At 40.3% G+C, this 23735-nt stretch overlaps 1 protein-coding gene across 1 annotated transcript in view; it reads left to right on the forward strand.

The window, feature by feature from the left end:
* CNNM4 (cyclin and CBS domain divalent metal cation transport mediator 4) overlaps nucleotides 1-22485 on the forward strand; it is a 1037549-nt gene extending 1015064 nt beyond the window's left edge. Inside the window, exons 6-7 of the mRNA XM_044084379.1 lie at nucleotides 7645-7820; nucleotides 21412-22485. Of these exons, the coding sequence (XP_043940314.1) occupies nucleotides 7645-7820; nucleotides 21412-21618 (383 nt within the window). The 3' untranslated portion in view covers nucleotides 21619-22485. The remainder of the gene's footprint in view (nucleotides 1-7644; nucleotides 7821-21411) is intronic.
* Nucleotides 22486-23735: the final 1250 nt, after the last annotated feature.

A 23735-nucleotide genomic window follows, 5' to 3' on the forward strand; every position in this document is an offset into this window, starting at 1 on the left:
TTAATCTGACTGGGAAATGTGCAGACCAGGTGTGCCGAAAGGTCCATATCTGCCATCATATTACAGATGTTTTCTGAAAGTACATGCCTCTATAATCAGGGGCAAACTCGGAAATAATCAGGGAAACTTTTTAAAGTGTTAGTTTTAGTAATTTGAGACACTGACAGAATAAGAGAATGTGAATTAAATGCAGTATAAAACGTCTATAACTCTAATTATTGTCATTATTTATTAGGTGTAATAGGTGATCTGCTGTGGCGACCCCTAACGAGAACAGCCGAAATAAGATGATGATTTATTAGGTGTAATTCATGCCACTTTCTTCCATAGTTAACAGTTTTAGGAGGTATTAGAAAGGATAAAGCAAAGTTTTAGCCAAAATCAGGGATGTCCCTGAGAATCGAGGACAGTTGATAGGTATGTCACTTGAAACTGTATGTATTATTTAAATCCTAGATACCACCTAGTAACAGCTTTAAAAATAATACTGTTCTCAAGGAACGCATACTTTAGAACTTAGTTCTACCTCAAAAAAACCCTGAAGGGCTAACACAGTTAAACCTGCATTGATAATTTTGCTCCAGTCCAAAACATAAAACATCCATACTCACACATGGTCTACAGAAATGAATATTTCTTCCAATCTGATGCCGTGGGTTTGACTCCAAGAGTTGCATATTTCAGAGGTGGGCTATACCCATTCTCCACCTTTGTCTATTGCACGTCGTTACTTGCGATTTCTAAGAAAAGTGCTCTTGAGCTACAGAACAGAAGGATTGCTTGATTATCTCCATCTTTAGGCAGAGATTTGCTGCAGAAGGATGCAAACTAATTAGCTGAGAATACTTTTTTCTCATTTATTTTGTGCTCACACAAACTGAGTGAGTGGTCTTTGCTTGGAGAAGTACTCGGATTATTTTAGATGCTTTGACTAAACCACATGGCACCCTACAGCTGACTCACCCTGGATGCTGGCTACTCTGTGTCGTAAAGATCGATGTTTATTTTTAGCTTCACTCTTTAGTAATGCCTGATGTTATTGCTTCTGTGCTGTTTAACTGAAGCACCCTGATGCTGATGGAGTTTAGATGGCAAACTCTCCTCATCTGCGTTTGCCTTTTTGCCTCTGGCCTTTGCCATGGCTCCTGGGGTAAGTGACCAAAGTGATCAGCTGCACAGCATACCTCCATAAAATAACACAATGCGTTAAGCGTTTGGGTTAGATGGCTTTTGTATATTCCTTTCCATTTCTTCTAATGAATATAGAGAAAAAGTCCAAAGTGTTCTTTTTCATGTATGACATTGTCCAGAGCTCATGGTCACGGTGTAAACAGCTTTATACCAGTACTTGGGTTTATGTAGTTTGTAAAGTTTTTTATTGCTCTCTAGGCTGAGCGTGTAACTGGGGAGGTGTGGAGTAGCAGCACCAGGGAGCAAGTCCAATTGGCATACTTTAGTGTTTAATTGTGAAGTGGTAAGATTTTGATTGCAGTTGTATATGGCTCAATTAAAGGAATGAAAGCGCTTGAGGCAGTAGCAGCTTTTGTTCACTGTGTGGGGATAATGGATTTAGATACTTAGTTTCTGGGACATTAATAGTACGTACGTTTTATCAAAGAAAACTGTAATGTGTTGTAAGGGAATGGGTTCTTCTTTCCTTTTTACAGTTTCCTTTTTTGCACTGTCTGTCAAACTAAAACTTAATTTCTGTGCAATATGTTATACACACACATTATTTATATATATTGTATTGTGGTTCGTCTGTCTCTCTCAAAGTTGGTCTGCCTTGTGCTGAACGAGAGTAATCTGGGCAAAACATTACATGTCTTGTGTTGGCCCATAGACTGCTGTATGTCTTAACGATATTGTTGCCTGCACCTCCAACTGTATTGGGGGATCTGGAGTTATTGAATGGCACCATGCTACATTATCCATTAATTGACAGATTGGAAGGTGGTAACCGAGGGGTCTGGTGGGATGACATCACCTCTGGGACAAGTTAAACTGAGTGTTTGACTGCTTTCTCTGGCACAATTCATTGCCCACCCCTTTTCCCTGACTAATTGCAGGCTGTTAAAACCTTTACCCCCATCCAACACACCTAGTACTTGCACAAAATACACATACCTCCCCCCTTGGCTAGACATTTACCTTTTAGAGGAAATATCAAGAATTTTGTTTCTTCATAAGACACTTTTTTTTATTACTAATTGTAATCTGACAACATTTTGAAAATTGAGTTTGGCTGCAGGCAAGCACAGAAAAGTGAGGATTTATTATCCTTTCAAAAAAAGTTTTCTTTTTACAGTAACTGGTGTATTTTCTGAAGTGGGCTTTTTATACACTGTTTTAAAAATATTTTTTATTTAGTAGGGTGGTAAAATGAGTTTTGCCACTCAGATGATCACATTTTCAGGTTCTAAAATCCAAGCCGTCCAAATTGCAACCCATCATTAGAAAAGTAACTGATGTTTTTGTACAAAATGGAATTTTCTGGCTCCACAGCTGTTCATGCACTTGCAGTAGTGACAGGCAGCACACTTCTCAATCTCTCAGAGCACGAAATCTGAACAAAACAAAAAATAAAATAAAGCTGGGCAGAGGCCCAAAAATAAAGACCGTTTTTTAAATATTGCTCCTGTAAACTCAGATACTTGCTGGAATAACAGGTTTTGCATTATTATGTATTTTCTGAGGGATATGAAGTCTGAAATTCAAATGTCTGCCATTATTTATTATTATTTAGTGATTTCAATCTTGATGTTGGTATCCTATAATTCTGTTGGAGTGGGTGGGGTTACATGATTCTGTATGCAAATTTTATGTTAATCACCATCCCGGTTTTTGGCCAGTTGTACCTACTTTTCATGTGCCTTTGTCCAAATTTTTGATGTTTCCACGTTGAGAGGTATGGTGGTAGGTGCTGTTTTTCTGATTTACCTGTTATCACACACACACTTTTACTTAGTTTGGCTGTCAGTTTTTTGTCATTACTTTCTGTTTGGTTTATCACTCTGTTTCTTAAACTGTTTTTACCAGGGTGTTGTTACCTTGGTGCTAAATGTCCGTTTGTGAAAGGACTGTTTTGTTGCATCTTGCTTTTGTCTGGTAACAAATTAGAACTTAATTACTAGTTCTACACTCCAGTTTATATGATCTTAGTTTTGTTAGTATATCCTATTTGAGTCTGGCTCGTACTACTGACTTATGACAGCTTAGGGTCTGTTCACTTCGGGTCTATATCATATGAGCGAATTGCAGAAATTGCTAACTCTTATAATATCGAACGTACCGGACCTCAAACTTCTTATTGTGGGGGGCTGCACCCCCACACCCCACACCCCCACTAAATATATGTCCCAACTCTGAGATCACACTACAGTGAGGAAAGGGTCCCATTTTTCACTGTACCGCAATCTCAGAAAAAGCACTTCGAAGTCCGGTACGTTCGATATGAGCATTCGCAATTTGTGTGATTCGCTCATATGATGTAGACCCGTTCACTTCATCCATGTGATTACTTTTGATTTGGACTTTTTTGTTTTTGTATAGTTACCGTTGACCACTGCTTCAGCACTGGCCCTTTTTATTTTATTTTTTCAGATGGGTAGTTGTTTTGACTCTTAGTGTTGGAATGTTAATTGTAAGAATTGGTCATTATGTGTATGCTTAATTGGGTCTAGATTCTGTGCCTCAGCAGTAGGTTTACAGTTGTTTTTCCTTCTTCTGCATATTATTTTTCTATTTATTTTATTTTTATTTAATATTATTTTATTTATTTTACTAAAAGTATGCCTCTCCATTAAGATTTTATGTGCATTTTTGTCATCTGGTTTACCTGACTTGTAGTTTGTTCCCTTGTGGTTAGGGCATGTGGTGACTTATTTTTGTTAACAAAGGCATGTTTTTTTTTAATCACCAACATAGAGAATTGCATGTCAGTGGGTCTCGGGTTGAGAACTGACCTCTGTTTTTGTCTCTCTTGTTGTGACCCATCCCTGTGAGGATGTAAATTGTTTTTTGTTTATATCACATTTGCTTATACTGGTAGGCTAGCTTATCATGACTTAATCTCTGTTCTAGTTCATTACTGTGCATTAGTTTGTCTGACATGATTTATGATCCTTTGTTTTTATTAAGTATATATTCAGTATTCCATGGGTAAAGATGTAATTGAAGAATTGATCTGATGAAGTCCAGTTGGTGGACGAAAGCACGCATAAATAAAATACGAGTTATTCCGTTGACTTAAGTCTGTGTGAGTTTATTTCTTCAGTAGTTTTATAGAAGAGGAATTAACATTTGTAGCTTTGGACTGTTTATTACTGTTATTTATAATTCCAAGATTCAGAAATTTTATTTTTCTTTTTTCTCACAAAACAAGGAAGTGAAGTTAGCTTCCTATTTACATGCTGGTGACAGCTGTCTCCTCACACCTCTGCTGTGTTTTTTGTACTTGTTCATCCTGTGATTCACTTTTGCTGAACACACGGTTCTTGGTTGTGAGGCATATTTTCCAAAGCCATTGGTGATCTTTGTCTTTTGAACCAGAACATACCCAGCACAATCTGCCATTTATAAGGCCAATAATGATGGACCTTATTACCTCCCCATTAAATGCCAGAATATTGCCAGTGCTTCATGCTTGCACCCCGGCAGTTACAATCAGTGAGCGATGCACTGGTAGAAAAGTAGCCTCAGGGTTTCCTGTACAGTTTCCCACCAACACCATTGATTCACAGACCCACAGAGAAAGCAAAACTGCTCCAGGCCAAACTGTCTTCTGGCCCTGGCAAACCTGGTTTTTCACTATTGTTCCCATACTTTCTGGCTGGCCCATTAAAGCTCATCCCCTTCAAGTAAGTGTTTTCTTACCCATCAGGTAAGCCTCATCCAAACTTCAGTATGCTGAGGCTGTTAGTGTAACTGGTCATTGCTAAAGTTAGCCAATAATTCCTGTAACCCCAGACAAGTCATCATTAGCCTGGGTTCATCGCAGAAACCATTTACCAGAAAAAAAAATACATTGACAAATGGACAGATTAATTTGCAGAGAAAAGGGAATTGAACTTAAGTTCAAAGGTAGCCCTGCAACCATTTGTCTTAGAGCACCTTGTGGACCAGTTTGACAAGATGCTTATATGTTCTTTGTGCACCGTAAACCTGGTCCACTGTATTGGATTCCGTACAGGACTTCAATCCCCCTCCTTTACGTCATGGAAAGTCAGCAAAACCGTCCTCAAAGGCACCTTTTGTCTAAGATCACCAGTCGTTGACACCATTCCCCTCTTGGGACCTCTGCTTCATGCTAACAAAACTTTTGGACCAGAAGTCAAAATAGTTAATGAATTCCTTTCTTAGAAGGCACTTTTCTTGGTGTCCATTACTTTAGTAAAAAAATAAATAAATAATTCAAAGCTGCAAGCTGCATTGGTAAAACTTTACTGTATAGTCTAACTCTTCCTTTGTGCCAAATTACCACTTGATTAACCTGCCTGTATTCTTCCCATATGCTTACAAGGATGAAAATCTACTTTACTGTATAGATGTTCACAGGGAGTTACATTTCTTCATGGGTAGAATGCAGCTGTTTGGTAACAGTGACCAGTTATTTATTTCCTGTATCCCACATAGGTGTTTAGTAGGGTCCCTATCACTTTGTCAAATGAACTATTTGTCGAATACCTCTTTGACGAACTTTTTTATTGAAACTTAATCCACCGAATGCTCTTTTTAGCAAATTGTTTCCCAGGGAGAAAAAATAGTTGGCCATCATCAGGAGTTTGCCCTTTTCTCCAATGTAGTATGCTCTCAGAGTTGGTATATTTAGTTAGGGGTAGTTTTTAAATTTTGTGGTTTTGGTGATGCTCGCTAGATTGGCCAACTAATTTGTTTTCCCTGGTGAAAAAAACTCACTAAAACGAGCATTCCGTGGGTTAAGTTTCGAGAAATACATTTTGACAAAGAGGTATTCTATAAATCGTTCGACAAAGTAATGTTGACCCATTTAGAAAAACTGCATGAAATGTTGCTGTATCGAAGAAGGAAAACTGTTGCTTGTAACTTTGATTGTCTATTACATCAGAGTGATGGCCATTTCTGATGCTCCTCTGCATAACACCATAGTAGCTGATATTTGCATACAGAGATGTAGTTATTTCAACTAGCACCCTGAGCTGCTCCCACAGTGTTGCACCCCATCCCCTCAGCTCTTCAAGTGAAGAAGAAAAAAAGGACTTCTGCAGGAAATACTGCAGTACAAACATACATGATACACTACCTATCATGACCACCCACCCCCAGCTCTGCAGCTGAAGAGCAAACAAATTCCACTCTGATCATATACATTTCCCCTCCCCTCTTGTCCCAAGAGCTGGCCAGGTCCCATTTCTGCACCTTGGCCCACAACCCTCTTCCTTCCTCACACTTTTGATAATAAAACTTTTTTTTTTCTTTTAAATTCTAGCAAATTGCTTGCTAATGTAGCAAGCAGTTACTGCAGGTAAGACTCTGCTTTGAGCACTATAATGCTTAGGTTTTAGTTGTGAAAAAAAAAAAAGAAATGTTTTCTTTCTTTTAAACTGTAGCAAACTGCTTTGCTGCAATGTAGCAAGCAGTTGCTACAGTTTTGCTGTGTACAGGGTGTTACAGTGCCGTGGTTTTAATTAAAAAATGTTTTAAACTGTGGCAAACTGCTTGCTATAGTTTCGCCCACGCAGTGATCTCTGCAGTGCTCAGGTTTGCCAGTAAATGCAATAAAAGCTGGTGTGCATTAGAGTGATTAGTCAGTTATATCCCCCGCCAACACTTGGTGCCTGGGGCAGTTGGGGATTACTTCCATTGCAAGGTCATCCTTTGAGACTACCTTTGTTAAAAAGATATTCTCAAGTTCAGTGTCACATATGAAAGCATACTAGAAACTCTGTCCTGTTGAATCAGTTCTTCTTATCTGATACAGAAGTTATATAGTTTACATAACACTAGACCTCCAAGAAGTATGGCTTGTAGTTGGTAACACCACCCTTCCGTTCCTCTCCCCCAGCCTGTGTTGAGTCTGCCATCCTGTGCTTGTAGGACTGTTACTCTTGGCCTGTTTTCTTCATTCTTCATTTCTCATTCATGGGTAGGAGTTACATTTTAGTGAATGAGAGTGATTACACTATTGTAGAAGAGATGCAGTGAGGAAGGAGCAAAGCAACATAAGAAAGGTTTAGGTGCAGAGTGGTTCTAATGCCTGTGACATATAATCCTACTTACTGGTCATCAAATATGGACCACACTTCTTAAAGATCTGTTATTATAATATGAGCATAGCTTTTGTGTCTAGTTCTTTTACGTTCTAGTGAGTCTTTCCTCTGCATACCAAATCTGGTACCCCTGTGCTGCATTGTGAGACATTCCTATTTTTGTTGGATGTATTGTATATTGGGCTGCATGTTTCCATCTGTTTCTCCGTGCCATTAAACTTAAATTCCCAAACAGATGATACTGCACTCAGTGTTTTTTTCTCAAACTCAAGAAATTACAAATTAAAGAAATTATATGAATTAACAGCAGAGGACATCCCCATTCAATTTCAGCAAGTAGACAGGGGATGAAATTTTAGGATTTGCTTCACTTATTCATATTTTTTTGTCTTTCCAGATTTCCGTTCTCCATCTCATGCAAGTGGATTAAATCGTTCTGTCTCGCTTAATTACCATGAGCACTGCGATTCCCTTTCTGCCATCAGTGGCAGTAATAGCCATCTCAGTGGAACATCCCAACAGTACATTCCAGATTTCTGTGTCCGAGCTCTAACTGACCTGCAGTTTATAAAAGTGAGTATGCAACTTGGGAGGGGTGATTTGGACTTTTGAAGAATAGAACGGAACTGCATACAGATGCCATAGAAAGGAGTTGGAGCACACGTACATTTTCCTTCTGTTTTTACAGATGCCATAGACTTCAGTTGGAGCACACGTACATATTCTTTCTTTTTTTCTGTTTAAAAAAATATAAGATTTTCACTAAGACTGTTGTCATTCTGCAATAGCCTGTGGCCAAATACATCCATCTCTGACCCAAACCCACAAGATCTTTGCTAAAAGACACAAGTTTTAACTGAGAATATTGTCATTGTGCAATGTAAGAAAGTTTAACATCAAGAGTGATGTGTGTTAACTTTAACTAGTCAAATATTTGTCTGCCCTGTACAGGAAAGCGACTGTAAAATTCCTTCCAAATGGAGTAGTCATTGCGCTCTAAGGACCACATTTCCCAACTTTCATCTAACATTTCTAATAACCTTTCTCTCTCTCATGCTACTTTGTACTATATCTATTCATATTTATTTATTTAAGTTTGATGACCAGGGAAGTCCACTGGGCCAAGAAAAGCCTGATGTTCATCGTGTTTCACTGTTGCAGTCATTACTCTTGGGTTATCCTGCTGTCAGGCTACCCGCAGTCAGCCTGAATTCCAAAGTCTTGGTCCAGCGTCAGTTGTTGCCTCTTCCCTGACATCAGTGCGCCAGGGGTATAAAAGATGCAGCCGATGCCATTTTCTTAAGTCTTTCTTGCCGCACGGTGCCCGAAGCAGAAGCAGTTCGCAAGTGCCGGTCGGCCGACTCCTGAGATTTTCATGTTTGAATTTCAGATCCAAAGTCTTCATTTAAAGCCAAGTACCCCGTTGGGGAAACTTTTTTTTCTTGCTCCAGACCGATGTCAGAAAAAGTTAATAATTGTATTTCTTGTGGTAAGCAAATACCTCATAAGGACTTACGTTCTTATTGTATTCCTTGCCTAGGCCCTGATCATGACGTAGCTAATTGCAGATTTTGTGCTAGATTTAACCAACGCACTATTAAGCATCGGTACGATTTTGCATTTCATTACTTTGGCCAAAGATTTAATTACACGATATCGCCGGATATCATCCGACTACCGCAATTCACAAGAAACGCAAGGAAAAGGACAGGCATCCGAGGTCCAAAACTGACGATGAGGCTTCTTCTAAGCCAGTTGCCGGTTCACCGGTTCTCAGTGAGGCGCTATCGCAGCCCCTGACGCCCGCTACCTCAGAGCCGCAGGCCGCTTCCGACTCCCACGTGGAGCAGGCTAGGCCTCTGGAAACTCAAGGTATTGGACACTCGGAAAATATTCCCTTAGATGGGTCCGGAGCCGCTAAGCAGGCATCGGCTTCTGAGGGTGTTTTCAGACCTGCACAGTTATATATAAAACCGACTACAACTCCAAAGACTAAAGCACCACTAAAGACAAAGAAACAAGTGCAGCAAGCCCATGGACAGGCCTCCATGCCTAAAAAATAGTTGCTCAAAATGGCCGAAGACCTAATTACTTTGATCAGGGGTTCCCATCCCCCTCCTGAGAAGAGGCCTAGGCAAGAGACAGAATATGAATCCTCAGATCAGGTTTCCATTTCCTCTGGGTCCTCTTCTGACCAAGAATACTCTCTACCTCCCTATGAGGATTCCGATGCTGAAGAATCTATCCCTTCAGCCTCCCCCCCTGAGGACTTTTCTTTTGGGGAAACTCTGCATACCATGAGGGAGCACTTCCACTGGGAGATCCAAGACTACTTAGAATCTAAGAAAAGGCTTAGAGATTTTCTTTTATTACCTCAGCACAGACCTCTTGCTATCCCTCCTGTTTTAGACATAGTAGATGTATTTTCAGAGTCCGGCCTGTCCCCTGACTCTTTATCCCCTGCTACTGTTAAGCCAGACAGATACTACAGGGTTCCAGATTCACATACATTTCTTTATAAAAACCCTGCTGCTGACCCAGAAACTATTTCTCAGGGTCACAAAGGGGTCAAGGCTTCCACTGCAAAAAAAACCTGTCCCCTCTGATAGGGATTCAAGGGCCCTGGACAGATGGGGGGAAAAAGGTTTACACTTCTGCTACCTTGGCTGTGAGGACTTTAAATTGTCAATTTCATATGCTTAAATATCAGCAATATTTATTGTCACTGCTTAAACAGAAAATGTTAACAAATTCTGAATGTGCAGAAAACAAAGAAATGCAGGATTTATTGCATGCAGCTGAACAAGTGGGAAAGCATACTTTGCAATGTGGTTTTGATTCTCTGGAGGCCTCTTGCAGGGCCGCTGTTACGGGTTCTGTCATTAGGTGACATGCTTGGTTAAAGGAACAGAATCTGCCTGTTCATGTTAAAGCAAAATTATTAGATGCTCCATTACAGCATGATACTTTGTTTGGTGTTAAAGCAGAAGAAGTGCTGAAGAAAATGAAGGATAAAGCAAAATCTATACAGACAGTTAAGGATTTCTTACAGGTGCAGCCTCCCAGATTTAGCAGGAACTGGCCTACAAAGAATTTGTCCTTTCCAGTGTCAGACAGGCCACAAAGGGGCAGATCCCAGCCCCAAGGCTCATACAGGCCTAAACAATGGGGTGCTTCTACCTCCAAAAGCAGAGAAGACAAATCACAGCCATACAGGAAACAATCCCAATGACTTTCCTCTGCCAGAATCAAGCACTTATTTTTTGGCAGCCCCTTTAGGGGGGAAACTAGCACTTTTTTCACAAAATTGGCACATGATCACCCAGGACAAATGGGTCTTGAACATAGTGACTCAGAGCTACAGGTTCCACTTTCACACCCTGCCAAGGGCAAAAGGTATGCCAGACCTGCCACACAATCAATGGGCAGAGGCACAAAAGCAAGTTTCATCCCTCATGGACATGAGGGCCATTCAGCGAGTACCACAACAAGAGCAGGGACAAGGATTTTACTCGAGACTTTTCTTGGTGCCCAGAAAGGACAAATCCTGGAGACCAATACTGGACCTGTCTATTCTAAACACATTTCTGGACATTCCAAAATTCAAAATGTTGACTCTGCAGCAGCTACTGCCCATGCTGGGCAAGAAGGCTTGGCTCGTAACTTTGGACCTAAAAGAGGCATACCTGCATGTCCCAGTCAGACAATCTTGCAGAAGATACCTCAGATTCATAGCTGGCTCAATGCACTACCAATTCTCTGCACTTCCCTTTGGCTTATCTACTGCGCCCAGGGTATTCACAAAATGCCTGGCACCAGTAATTGCATTTTGCAGACAAAGAGGAATTCAAATATATCCTTACTTAGACGACTGCCTCATTCAAGCAGGGAACAAAGATATTCTACTAAAGCATCTGGCATTTGTAAAAAGATTACTAATTTGCCTAGGGTGCACTGTAAACGAAAATAAATCAAAACTAATACCCTCTCATATTCCTGGGTGCAAGCTTAAATACTACTGCCCAGATGGCTTATCTCACGCCAGACAAACAAAGGCAACTGACTTCTTTCTTCAAAATGTTGGCAACAAAGACCCAGTAATCTGCAAGAAACATTCTGCAGGCTTTGGGCTTCATGGCATCCTGCATCCAACTAATTCCGTATGTCAGACTGCATATGAGGAAACTACAATGGTATCTAAAAAGTGTTTGGACTCAACATTGCCACAGCCTGGAAACATTAATTACTCTCATTCCTTGCCTGCAACAGGAGTTTTGATGGTGGGCACAGGCCTGTTACCACAACAAGGGACAGCCATTCACTTTACCCACATCCAGGCAGACAATAACAACGGATGCATCAGATTATGCCTGGGGGGCCCACATGGCAAGAAAATGTATTCAGGGCACATGGCCCGCAAGCCAGATGCATCTTCATATCAATCAAAAAGAGATGCTAGCTGTTCAGAATGCCCTGACAGCTTTCAAGGATCTACTTCATCCAGGACCACTACTGATAAAGACGGACAATACAGTCATGTGGTACATAAACAAGCAGGGAGGCATACATTCCTACCCCCTTTGCAGACAAGCCATGACTTTGTGGGACACAGCATTGACCTTTCAAGTTCAGCTGCAAGCACAATTCCTGCCAGGAAAAATAAATACTCTGGCAGACGAACTAAGCTGAAATCTCATGGATCCCCACGAGTGGAAACTGGATCCACAAGTCTTCAGCATGATAACAAGGAAATGGGGATGCCCAGACATAGACCTGGTTTCTTCCCCTCACAACTGCCGACTACAGAGATTCTGCACAATGACTTATCACAAACAAGCATGGAAAGTGGATGCCCTATCTTTCAGCGGGAAAAACCTAACAGTATATGCCCTTCCTCCACTGCCTCTCCTCCCCAAGGTACTCCTAAAGGTCAGACAAGAGAAGCCAAAAATGATACTTATTGCCCCAGACTGGCTACGCCAGCACTGGTACCCAATCCTAAAGAACTTGTCTCAAGGTCCAGCCTGGACATTACCTCAAACTGCTCACTTACTGACCCAACACAACAATCAGATCCTGCACAGCCAACTCAGGACCTTAAATCTGGCAGCATGGCGGATAATGTAGCCATTCAGAACACTTCTCTCTCCAAAGCTGTAATGGATATGATTTTGGAGGCCAGGAGGCCCAGTACCAGAAAATCTTATGCACAAAAATGGAAGAGATTTTGTGACTGGAACCAGAAACAAGGAATTGACACGTTTGTACCAAATATTCCTCAGATTTTACAATACCTAACTGAGATGCTGGACAAAGGCCTATCCTTTTCATCAATTAAGATTCATGCCTCTGCCATTTCAGCCCATTACAATACGGAACCACCTATCTTTTCTCAGCCTTTAATAAGGCAGTACTTCAGAGGGGCCAAAACATAAGACCTCCAAGGAGAGCACCAGTACCTACATGGGACCTCAGTTGTGTCTTGGAAAAACTCACACTGCCTCCTTTTGAGCCAGCCTCAACAGCTGATATAAAATTCTTATCCTGGAAAACAGCTCAGCTCAGCTCCTAGCAATAACCTCTGCAAGACGAGTCTCGGAGTTACAGGCAGTCATGGCTGTGGAAACTTTTATCATTTTCCATCCAGATAGGGTTTCTCTGAGGACGAATCCTACATTTATGCCTAAGGTGGTGTCCAGTGTGGCCCTTAACCAAACAATTCACTTGCCTACCTTTTATCCAAACCTACAGAACAAGGGTGAGAGACTTCTGCATTCTTTGGACATACACATACAGTTACGCTTCTACTTGGACAGAACTAAAGCTTTCAGAAAGACAGAGCAATTTTTAGTGGCATATGCTGCAGCATCACAAGGAAAGGCTATCTCAAAACAGACTATTTCAAAATGGATAGTCCATTGCATTTGTTTCTGTTACTCACAGCATGGCAAATCAGTGCCTAAGGGCATTAGGCCACATTCATCCAGAGCAACAGCCACTTCAGCAGCCTTCCTCAGGGGAGTACCAACCAAAGACATCTTAGAGACTTCAACTTGGAGTTCAGTGCACACTTTTACAAAGCACTACCACTTACCTCTCTACTCTAAATCCAGAGCAGGCTTTGCCACTGCAGTTCTGCAGGGCCTCTTAGCTTCTCCTAATCCTATTTAGCCCAGCCACCCATCCTCAGCTTTGGGATTCAACCCAAGAGTAATGACTGCAACAGTGAAACACGATGAACATAGTACAGTTGTGTACCTACCATAAATGTAGATGTTCGAGTGTATTCACTGTTGCAGTCCACATTTCCCCTTTCTTTTTCTGGGTCTTATCTTTACTTTTCTACTCTATACAACCTATGTGGTGTATTTGCTTGTAGATTATAGGTTTATAGATCAGTACTAAGCTAACTGCCCTTGCGAGCCATTTTAAGCCTAGCCAATTATCCCTTGGGAGACTTGAACCCTGCACCTTGTGTTTGTAAGGCAAACACCTTAACCATTAGGCCACCCTCCCAATGATGAAGGAATGATTGGAAATGTTTACTTTAGTGCATGCATGTTTATTGGCATAATTTATTTAGCCTACCCTTTTGGGGGCACCTGACATCTGGGGCAAGAAAAACTGAAGAAAATGGCGTTGGCTGCATCTTGTATACCCCTGGCGCACTGACGTCAGGGAAGAGGTGACAGCAACCGATGCCGGACCAAGACTTTGGAATTCAGGCCGACTGCGGGTAGCCTGCCAGCAGGATAACCCAAGAGTAAAGACTGCAACAGTGAATACACTCGAACATCTACATTTATGGTAGGTATACAACTGTACTTTTTCAGTGGAGGCCCAGGGAGAAAAGCTCCACAATAATTGCAAGTTACATTTCACATGTTACAAAAGGACATAGTTCATACAGCTAATTAAACATTTACAGATAAGCTCCATGATATTTGCAATTGGCTTGTCACAGTGTTACAAAATGAAAAGACATAATTCAGTACAGAAATTTCAACATTTACATAAAATTAATATTTTTGTTATAAACTCAATTGTAGGTTTAACATTTCAAAATATATAGCTACTAGCCATTAGTAGGTTAGCAAAATATTATGCATGGAAAGGGTAATAGTATATTTGAGATTGGAGAGTATAGTACAATAAATATTAGAGAGAAAATTAGTTTTTAGTAGGAGAGGGATTGTTTTGGGAGAGATGAAGTAATAGTAGAGGTAGTTGGATGAGTCAGTGCAAGGTGGAATGGATGGGGGCGTTAAGTAAGAGCGTGGAAAGGGCATTCCCATTTGGAAGAAGGATGAGAGAGTAGCTGGGATTTGAAATTGGTATGATTGGGTAGGTTGCATAGGTGTGTGGGGAGAGAGTTCCACTGTTTAGCTAAGGAGTGGGAGAGCAATAGATGACCAGGAGGTCGTGCAGGTCTGCGGACTTGAAGGAGATTTTGGTTTTTGGATCTGAGTGAGTAGTTGGGAATGTAAGTTTTTAAGGAAATAGCGAGAGCTGGGCAGTTGGCAGGTTTAAAGATGTGCTTGTGGGCAATGGTGAGTTGTAGGTAACTGAGGTAGTTGGATAGTTCAAGCCAGTTGAGGTTGAGGAGGGAGTGGCAGTGGTGGGATGAGTTTTTTTGAATTGGTTGCAAATTTGGAGATCTTGTGGTAGCAGGATTCAAGTTTGGACCGAAGGCCAAAATGGAGATTGATGAAAAGAGGGGCACCATACATAAGGGAGGGGAGTAGAAAGGTGGATGCAAGAGTTTGATGGGTAGAGGGGCTTAGGAAGCAGTTGTGCCTATAGAGGAGACTTAACTTTTGGTGGATTTTCTTGATTGTGGAGTGGATGTGGGTGTCAAATTTTATTTCTTCATCAATAATGATGCCAAAAAGCTTGGTGGTGGGAACAATTTCAAGGAGGGTGCTGTTTTGGCTCTGTGTGGTGAATGTGGATTTGTCAGTGGAGTTTTTGGTAGGGGAAAAACATTAGTTTGGTTTTATTTGCATTTAGTGCCAGATGGTTAGAATGCATCCAGGTTTCTGTTTTGGAGAAGGCTAGTTGGGTTTTTGGTAGGAGCTCAGAGGGAGAGAAGGCTGAACAGATGATTGATGTCATCTGCATATTGGATGATAGGCGAGTCTGGGATGGATTGGTGAAAGTGGTTAATGAATAGGTTGAAGAGAAGAAGGCCAAGAACAGAACCGTGTGGGACATCTGTGGGTGTGGGAAGGAAGGAGGAGGTTGAAGTTTTCCATTGGACAGCTTGTTGGCAGCTGGACAAGTAGCTAGAAAACCAGGTGATGGTGGTGGGAGAGAGGTGTAGGGTGGAGAGTTGGGATATACGTAGGGTGTGTCAGATGGGGTCAGAGGCCTTTGACAGATCTAGGAATAGTGTGGATACGAACTTGCCTGAGTTGCGTTCAAGGTTTATGGTTTCAAGAACAGAAAGAAGGGCATTCATGGTGCTGTGGCTAGGCCAGAATCCGTGTTGGGTCGGGCAGAGGAGATTGTTTAGTGTTAGGTGTGCCACGAGTTGTTTTCCCTAGTATTTTGGAAAGAGGGGAAAGGATGGCAGTAGGCCTGAAGTTGGTGGTATCAGTATTTTTGCCAACTTTATAGAAGCGGATAATGTAAGCATGGTGCCAGATAGAAGGGAAGTATGATTCTTGTATGGATCTATTTATAAGGATAGAGATGGGATAGACAATGCTGTCTGCAGATTGTTTGAGGAAGGTGGGTGGAAGTGCGTGCACTGCAACAGGGTTTGAGTTTGAGGAGAAGTCTTTTTATAGTGCTTGTGGGGATGGGCTTGAAGCAGAAGGATGAGGAGGAAGGTTGATGATTGGGGTGGTGGAGGAGGGGGGGTGGGAAGGAGGCTGGTAGTTTAGCTATGCAGTCTATGAAGAATGAGTTGAACTAGGTGGCTGTTTCAAGGTTGGAGAGGTTGGGGGTCTGGGCAGGGGTTTTCTTTGTTGCCAGGATGTAGCATGGATGCGATGGAGTCCCAAAAATTTTTGGGATTTGTTGAGTGCAAGGACTGGGTTTTGGAGTAGTGAGCTTTGCGGTCCTTAATTATTATTTTTTGGGGGGAGTTTCGTAATTGCTTATACTCTAGGAGGGTGTTAGGGTTTTTCTGTTTTTGATATTGTTTCCATTTTTTGTCCCTTTAGTGCAAGGCTAGTTTAGTATCTTTTGATAACCATGGGCAGGGATTGGTTTTGATGCGTTTGGTTCGTGAGAGGGCTTGCTGATTGAGAAGGGTTAGGAATGAGTGGTTAAAGTAGGAAACTGCATCATCTAGAGGAAGGGTTTTTAGAGGGGACCAGTCAGTATGCTTTAAGCATTCAGAGAAAATTGGGTTGAAAGAGGAGAGGTTGCGGGTTTGGATGTAGTGGTGTTGTTTATGCGGTGGATAAGGGAGACGGCCGGCGAAGGCTGGTAGGTGATCGCCGAGAGGATCAGGTATGCAGCTCCCTCCCAAACTACATTTCACCTTCTTCTTTCCCCACATAAACCCTCACTACTTCCTACCTTAACTACATCCTTATACTTTGTTTTTTCTACCTACCTTCTACCAGCTTTCCCATTCCACCACCACTAAATATCAATTAACTATGCAACTTCTTTCATCCTTTTTGAGTCCTACTTCCCCAGTACCTGCCATCAGTAAAATACAGATCCCTTTACTTAATCATGCTGCTTCTCAGTTTATTCTTCTTCTCCTACTGAGCCATCTCTCATGTTGCCATGATTCATTAATAACGCTCAGCATCTCTCCCTATGACTATCCATACTTTCTCTCTAAACATTTCACCAAACCTATTTAATGATTCCCTGAACTTTACCCCAAATATGGACTGATCAACTACATTTAAACTCAAATCAAAATAAAATTGAGTGGAAACAATACTCTCCAAAAAACAGGAATCAGTAATACCCCAATATACTAAACTCTTCCTAGGAGGAGATATTCACTGTGCCCCCAACCAGGTAATCTAGTGTTTGGCACCATAAATATTGGAAACATAAGAAATAAAACTACTTAACTATATGCCTGGATTACCCGACACAATTATGATATTCTCACTATAACTGAAACTTTTCTTAAACCCAGCAAAAAGATTCCAGAATTACACTCCTGGCTGTAATATCATCCATAATGACAATATAAAGAGCAAAGATTGTGGTATTGCTTTATTATTTCCAAACAAGTACCACATTCACCCTACAACAAACCAGTACCAATTTTTTAATTCATTAGAGCTTCTTATTACTTTTCTGAAAATAAATATGTATTACTGTCCGTTACATGTCTTGGCGACAATACAGCTACACTGGAAGATATCCTACATTGGATATCAGTAAACAATTCCACAAGAAAAAATAGTATTAGGCAGTATCAATATCAAGTGATTGGACATAACCTAACTGCCTTACATCCAGCATGAATGTATACAGTTTCACACAACTAATTAATAGCACTACAAATTACAGCAAGACATCAAATGTCTTATTAGACTAGATCTTAGTATCACACTGTGATAAATTCACCACCTCAGGTACAATGTCAGACTCTCCAAGTGACCATTTCCCAGTCAATACAACCATATATTTCATGCATTCACTTAAACAACATGTTTATGAAACAACAAACAAACCTGTCCAAGTTTAACCCAGAAATATTCATTACTACCCTATCATTTATTAACTGGAGCACCCTAAAAATCCTTCCCTCAGATGATGCTGTAAATGAATTCAATACAACTTTCCTAAATGTGCTAAATAACCTTGCACTTATTAGAAGAGACTAAAACAAATAATGCAATGTTGGTTATCCAAAAGGAGTACATTGTTAATACAGGATAGGGAAAAAGCATGGAAATAATGGCAGAAATATAAAACAACACAGTATCTCAAAATTTTCAGAATGCTCTACAACCATACAAAAAAGCAAAGAAAAGAAGACAAAAAACTATATTATAACAACATTCAGAACAAACACAACCCTAAAAACTTCTAAAGAACCCTTACATCCTGGCCAAAAGTTGAAACCTAACCCTTCTCCCAGTAACTCACCACTTGAAAATGAAATAAAATTCAGTTTTTATTTCATAGATAGTACAGTGTTTCTAACCAAGGATTCCCCGACATCTAATCCCATCCCTGCCCAATAGCCAAATCATTTGCACCTTCAGCCTTGTGCCCACATCCTATATAAAACTACTGTTAAATTCAAACCATGCTGTACTTCAGCTGATGACCTTCCAAGAGTATTTTAGATTAGCAGCCAGTAGCACTACCTGTCCTGTCTGAATCTTTATGCGTAGGTCATTCCAGGAATGTGGCATTCCCTCTCTCTCAAAAAAAAAAAATCAGACATTATCCCTCTACAAAAAGAAGGAAATTCAACAGACATCACTAACTTTAGACTTATGGCAACATTATATCCCCCTCCAGAATGCTAGAAAAAATGTATTCAGAAATAATTGCTAAATTATCTCCTGCAGGAAGAACTGTCCTCCACACAACATGGCTTCCATCTCTCCCATTGTGTTAGCACTGCATGTCTAACTTTTATAGATACTGTCAGTAATGCTACAAATAATGGCAAACTAGTCTCTTCCTTATTTCTAGACTTGTCTAAACTCTTCAACACAGTGTGTCACAGCAAACTTCTACTTCAAATGTCCTCACTGGGTTGTCTCAGCCCACACTTCAGTGGTTCAAAAACTGCTTGTCCAATAGGTGTCAGTCAGAAAAACTCCACTCCACTCTCTCTCCATACCTCCCACTCACCACTGGTGTATCACCAGGCTCTGTCCTTGGCCCCCTCCTCTTTAACTTTCTCACTAACACCTTACACACATCCACACAACAGGCCTTCGTAATACAGTGTGCATATAATACTACACTCATACACACGTCTCCAAAATATTACTCAGAAAGCTTTAACAGCTACCAAAACATGGCTTTGTGACTCACAACTCATGATCAACCCCCCCCCGGGAAAAAATAAATACTTTTTTTCCAAATCCCTCTTTCATGAAAAAAAAAAACATTTAAAATCCTCTCTCTTATTAATATAACTATTGAAGTCACTTCTCTCTTCTCTTAGCAAATTATTAGGGTTGATAATAGATGGTAATCTTAAGTTCGATCTGCATATGCAAAGTTGTATAAAAAAAACTCACCAAAAATTACGTCTGCTTAATAGAGCCAAAAATGTTCTCACTAAGGTAACTAAAACTACACTTGCCTCTATTTACCTCATGCCCTGACTACATTATGTTGCTTCCATCCTTACTAACCTCCAGGCATCACAAAAAGTAAAACTTGAATAATGCTCTAACAGAGTGGCTAGATTTAGCAAATACCCTTTTCAGAACCCACCACTGTATAGCATTAAAAAGCCTAAATTAGTTAGAACTACCCCATTAACTAACTTGTACACAGCTTCATACATCTTTAAAATTATCCAGCATCCATCTGCTTGTCCAGCACTAATGCCATTCTACACAACTATGCCATTCTATCATTACAATCAAAGTACCAAAAACTTCTCTCTGTCTACAGACTTATCAGAACTGCAGGGTATGGTCTGTACTGATACCATGTTGCTAAGGTCTGGAACTCCTTACCTGTGTCCATCAAGTCAGTACCCTCCTTCCAGTCATTTAAAACTATTCTGAAAGACTTTATCTGGCTCTGTTCTTGCTTAACCCCAAGATAAACTGTATCCCTAAGTATGAACAAGTACATTTTCGTACCTTACACCTCATTACTACCCCTTCTTCACTCATTTCCTTACTTCAGTTTCTCTTCCCTCACTCTCTAAATATGCAATAGCCCTGTTTTTCTTTTCTGGGTTTCTGCCCACATTCCAAAGACATGCAGTAGGTGGACTGGGCACTCTGAATTGTCCGTAGGTGAAGAGAGTGTATTCAATTGAGTGGTACAATGTGCGTGTAAACCTTGGCTCAAGATGATTGTCACTGCTAAAGTGACACTCTAACCCCATGTGCAAAATGGGAATAGGGGTTGAGGCTGGATGGCTACATTTTTTCTAAATATTAAATCTTTGTCGTATAAGTTGTATCCATTTTAACCAGTGTTTTCATATTGTCTAATTTGGTGTAATTGTTTAAACTGTAGATGTTTTGTTTTATTTTTGAAGATTGTAAAATTATTCTTGTTTTTTGTAATATTTTGTATCTTTTCTCCCCTGGCCTCTACTAAAAATGGGCTCCTACCCAGTCAAACTTTCCTGGTAATCAAATGCCAGTAAATAAATAAATAATATATATTATCAGTTCTCCTTATTTTGAGGCCGGGGGTGATAGGGATGATTTAAAATGTGATGAAGTTGTGCAAATCCTAAGCTATTGACAATTACTTTCTCAGACGATATGAACTAGATTAGTCAAGAGTAAAACAGAAAAGAATACAGTGGTGATATTTCACCGGGCAGTGCATATATGCAGGCTTATATCATTGGTATGACCAGGTCTTTCAGGACTCTGTTTATCATAAACCTGATATGGTAATTCTGGCCTGGTTTGTAGCTCCTAAAACTTCAGATGTTATATGCAGGAACAGATTATTGGAAAGCTGGAGGCCAGTAAGCCCTGATATAGCTTTGGAACTGCAGGATTCAGGTACCTCTAAAAGTTAAGAAGAGGATGACTGAGAATAAGAGGGCAACTGTACTACAGCATTTGTAGTTTTGGAAGGTGGTCTACAGGAACAAAAGAAGCTAGTGTCCTTGTTGCTGTGACTGGGCATTCCAGGCCTGGATCTCTCATGTTTGGTACATGTTTGGAGTGACACATCAGTAGTACAGGGCAGTAAACTACTTGTTATTGGATGGAAAAAATGCTTTTAATGAAGCACTAGAAAAAAGTAAAAAGTTTGTCAATGGATTGACAAAACCTCACCTGTTCTGGTACTTCACAGTACAGAATTTAACTGCTTATTATCTGTCGATGGATTGACAAAACCTCAGGTGATCTGGTACTTCCAGTTACAGAATTTAACTGTCTGTTGTTTAGTAGCCATGCTGTTTGCAGAATTGCTATTTCTTTCAGCTGTTTTAACAGTAACCTGTGGTACAAAATGGCATTTTGTAGAAAAAGTTAGTGATGGAGGGTTTTCTTTCTTTTTGCAGATTACTCGACTTCAGTATCAGAATGGATTGCTGGCCACAAGAATGGATAGCAACCCACAGTCTCCAGAACATGTGCATATTGCAGTAGACACCAGTATAACAGAAAAAAGCGAGCCAGTTCAGGATGAGATGACAGGCCTACTCAGTGATCAGAACTGCGTGAACCGCAAATCCAATCACAGCATACACAGGGAGAATTCTGTGTGATGATAATTGATGGGGCAGACCCCAGGTGACATTGACATTTTAACATAAATAATTTGTGTAAAAGTCTGCTCTAAGGGGGTACAGATCAGAAGTTGGGTTATGTTCTGATCATTCCTCTTCCTCTGATGCGTGTGAACTTGTACTAGTGTTTGCAGGTGGGAAAGCTTTAAGAGTCTGCTAAGTAACACTTCCATCCTTATTTAAGCACTTTGATATGCATTGGAGGTGTATTACTGTATGCAGTCTCCTGAACTATGATCATGTGACTTTCTGCAATTGATTTTTCCCCCCTTTGGGTACCTGTCTTCCAGTTCTCTTTAAGGAGATTCTCCTAAGTATGGGATTTACAGTGTTTTGCCGTGCCACAATTAAGAAAGAAGAGACTGGAGTTGGCTGCTAGGACCTGCTTTGTGCAGTCACAGGCATCAATGCTGCATTTCTGAAGATACTTTTTTCTTGAAGCATGCAGCAAAGAGAGAGAGTCATATATAGCCCCACCAGTCAGTTCACTTTAGCCTTGGAAAGAGTATCAAGTGGTTTAATTCAGTAAACAGAAAATCTTGGTGTTAATTTTATTTTTTTACTTCATTGTGTCTTATACTGCATATGTAATTTCTAGTTTCAAAAAAGCAGAGGAAGGAGTGAGATGAAACATCGTGTTCCTTCTGTGCCCCAGGGACCTGCATTCAGCCCATTTCTCAGCTATACATAAACAGGACTGCTTAAAAATATATACAGAACTGCAATTTTAAGTCTTCTTTAGAAGTATGACCACTAATTTGATTGTAAACTCAGCTATGTAGGTGACTTGTGTCAGCAATTCATTGTCTCAGAAACACTATTTATAAAAGTTGCCTCATTTTTTTGTCTGTACGTAGTCACATTATGTTGTCAGCATACATCCAGCAGCATGCACTTCTCTCCTCACACCACTTCTCAGAGACTTGTCCTTTAAAATGGTTTACACTGCAGTTACTCAGGACCAGAGCTTAAGATCATAACATATCTGAAGTCCCATTGGGTTTTAAAGGACCCTGTTGTCCATGTGTGATACATTCATTTGGCAGACCTTTTTATCCAGGTAGAATTCCCCATTAAATTATACATTTTGGGGTGAGGTTTACTTGTAATTGTGATTCTTTTTTGTTGTTTAGGTCTGTATTTGGCTGGTTGCTACTGTCTTTTATAATTTATTATATTAAAACTGACAGGATAGTAAGTTTCAGAGAGAACCTGTGACCACAGTGGGCAAGCTGTTTCAGTTAGAGTAATTGTCCTCCTGTCTCAGATTTAAAAGCAGAGGTATATTTGTTAGCAAGGTTAGCATTTCTGTAATGTTAAAATCTAAATTAATCTTGTTGGAGGTGCAAAAGTTTAATTATCATTTCAGCATAATTTTTCATACGTAGTTGTGGGTGTCAAATTATTAATCTTAATTTTCTTCCGTAAAGATAATATGTCTGGGTGTTTTAAGGCTTATCTGTGGTTTTGAAAATGGTACAACAAATGTACTCTCTGAAGCTCTGTTATGGTTTAATAGGAAGAAGTCTCACCCCTTTATCCACATTGAGAACACTTAACAAAAACATAGTTGGGTTATGCACATTGGGATATCAGCTGCCAGTATTTTGTATATCTTTTATACTTAAGTTACTTTTCTTTATGAAATCTGTGTATGTACTTGGGATCTTTTTTCCTGTCCAGTTGATTGAAGGCCGCTGCACCTTAAGTTAAAATTAATATGCCCAACATATTTCTTTTCAGAAGGATCCAACATACTTGGGTGTTGGGGGTAGTTTGCTGTGGGTGGCCATGATATCTGGTTTTGGGGCTTTAGTTAAGTAGTTTGTCATGTCACTTCCAAAATTTGGGGCTGCAACAATTGGGGGTATTATCCCATAGAGTATGATCTTCCAAGCAATATTTGTATTAACTACAGTGATTCCAAGAGAGAAGTTTTCCTCTGCATGTGGGTCCACTTTGGCTTTGTTTTTGGGGTATTCTGTTACTCATACAGTTAGTGGCTCCTCCTTTTCCAGCTTTTATTGGGCATAACTTGTAAATTAACTTACAGTTTTGTACTGAGTGCATACTGTCTTTAGTCTGAAATTACTGGC

Source organism: Protopterus annectens, chromosome 9.part0, assembly GCF_019279795.1.
Source record: "Protopterus annectens isolate FY-2018-M chromosome 9.part0, PAN1.0, whole genome shotgun sequence".
NCBI lineage: Eukaryota > Metazoa > Chordata > Ceratodontiformes > Protopteridae > Protopterus > Protopterus annectens.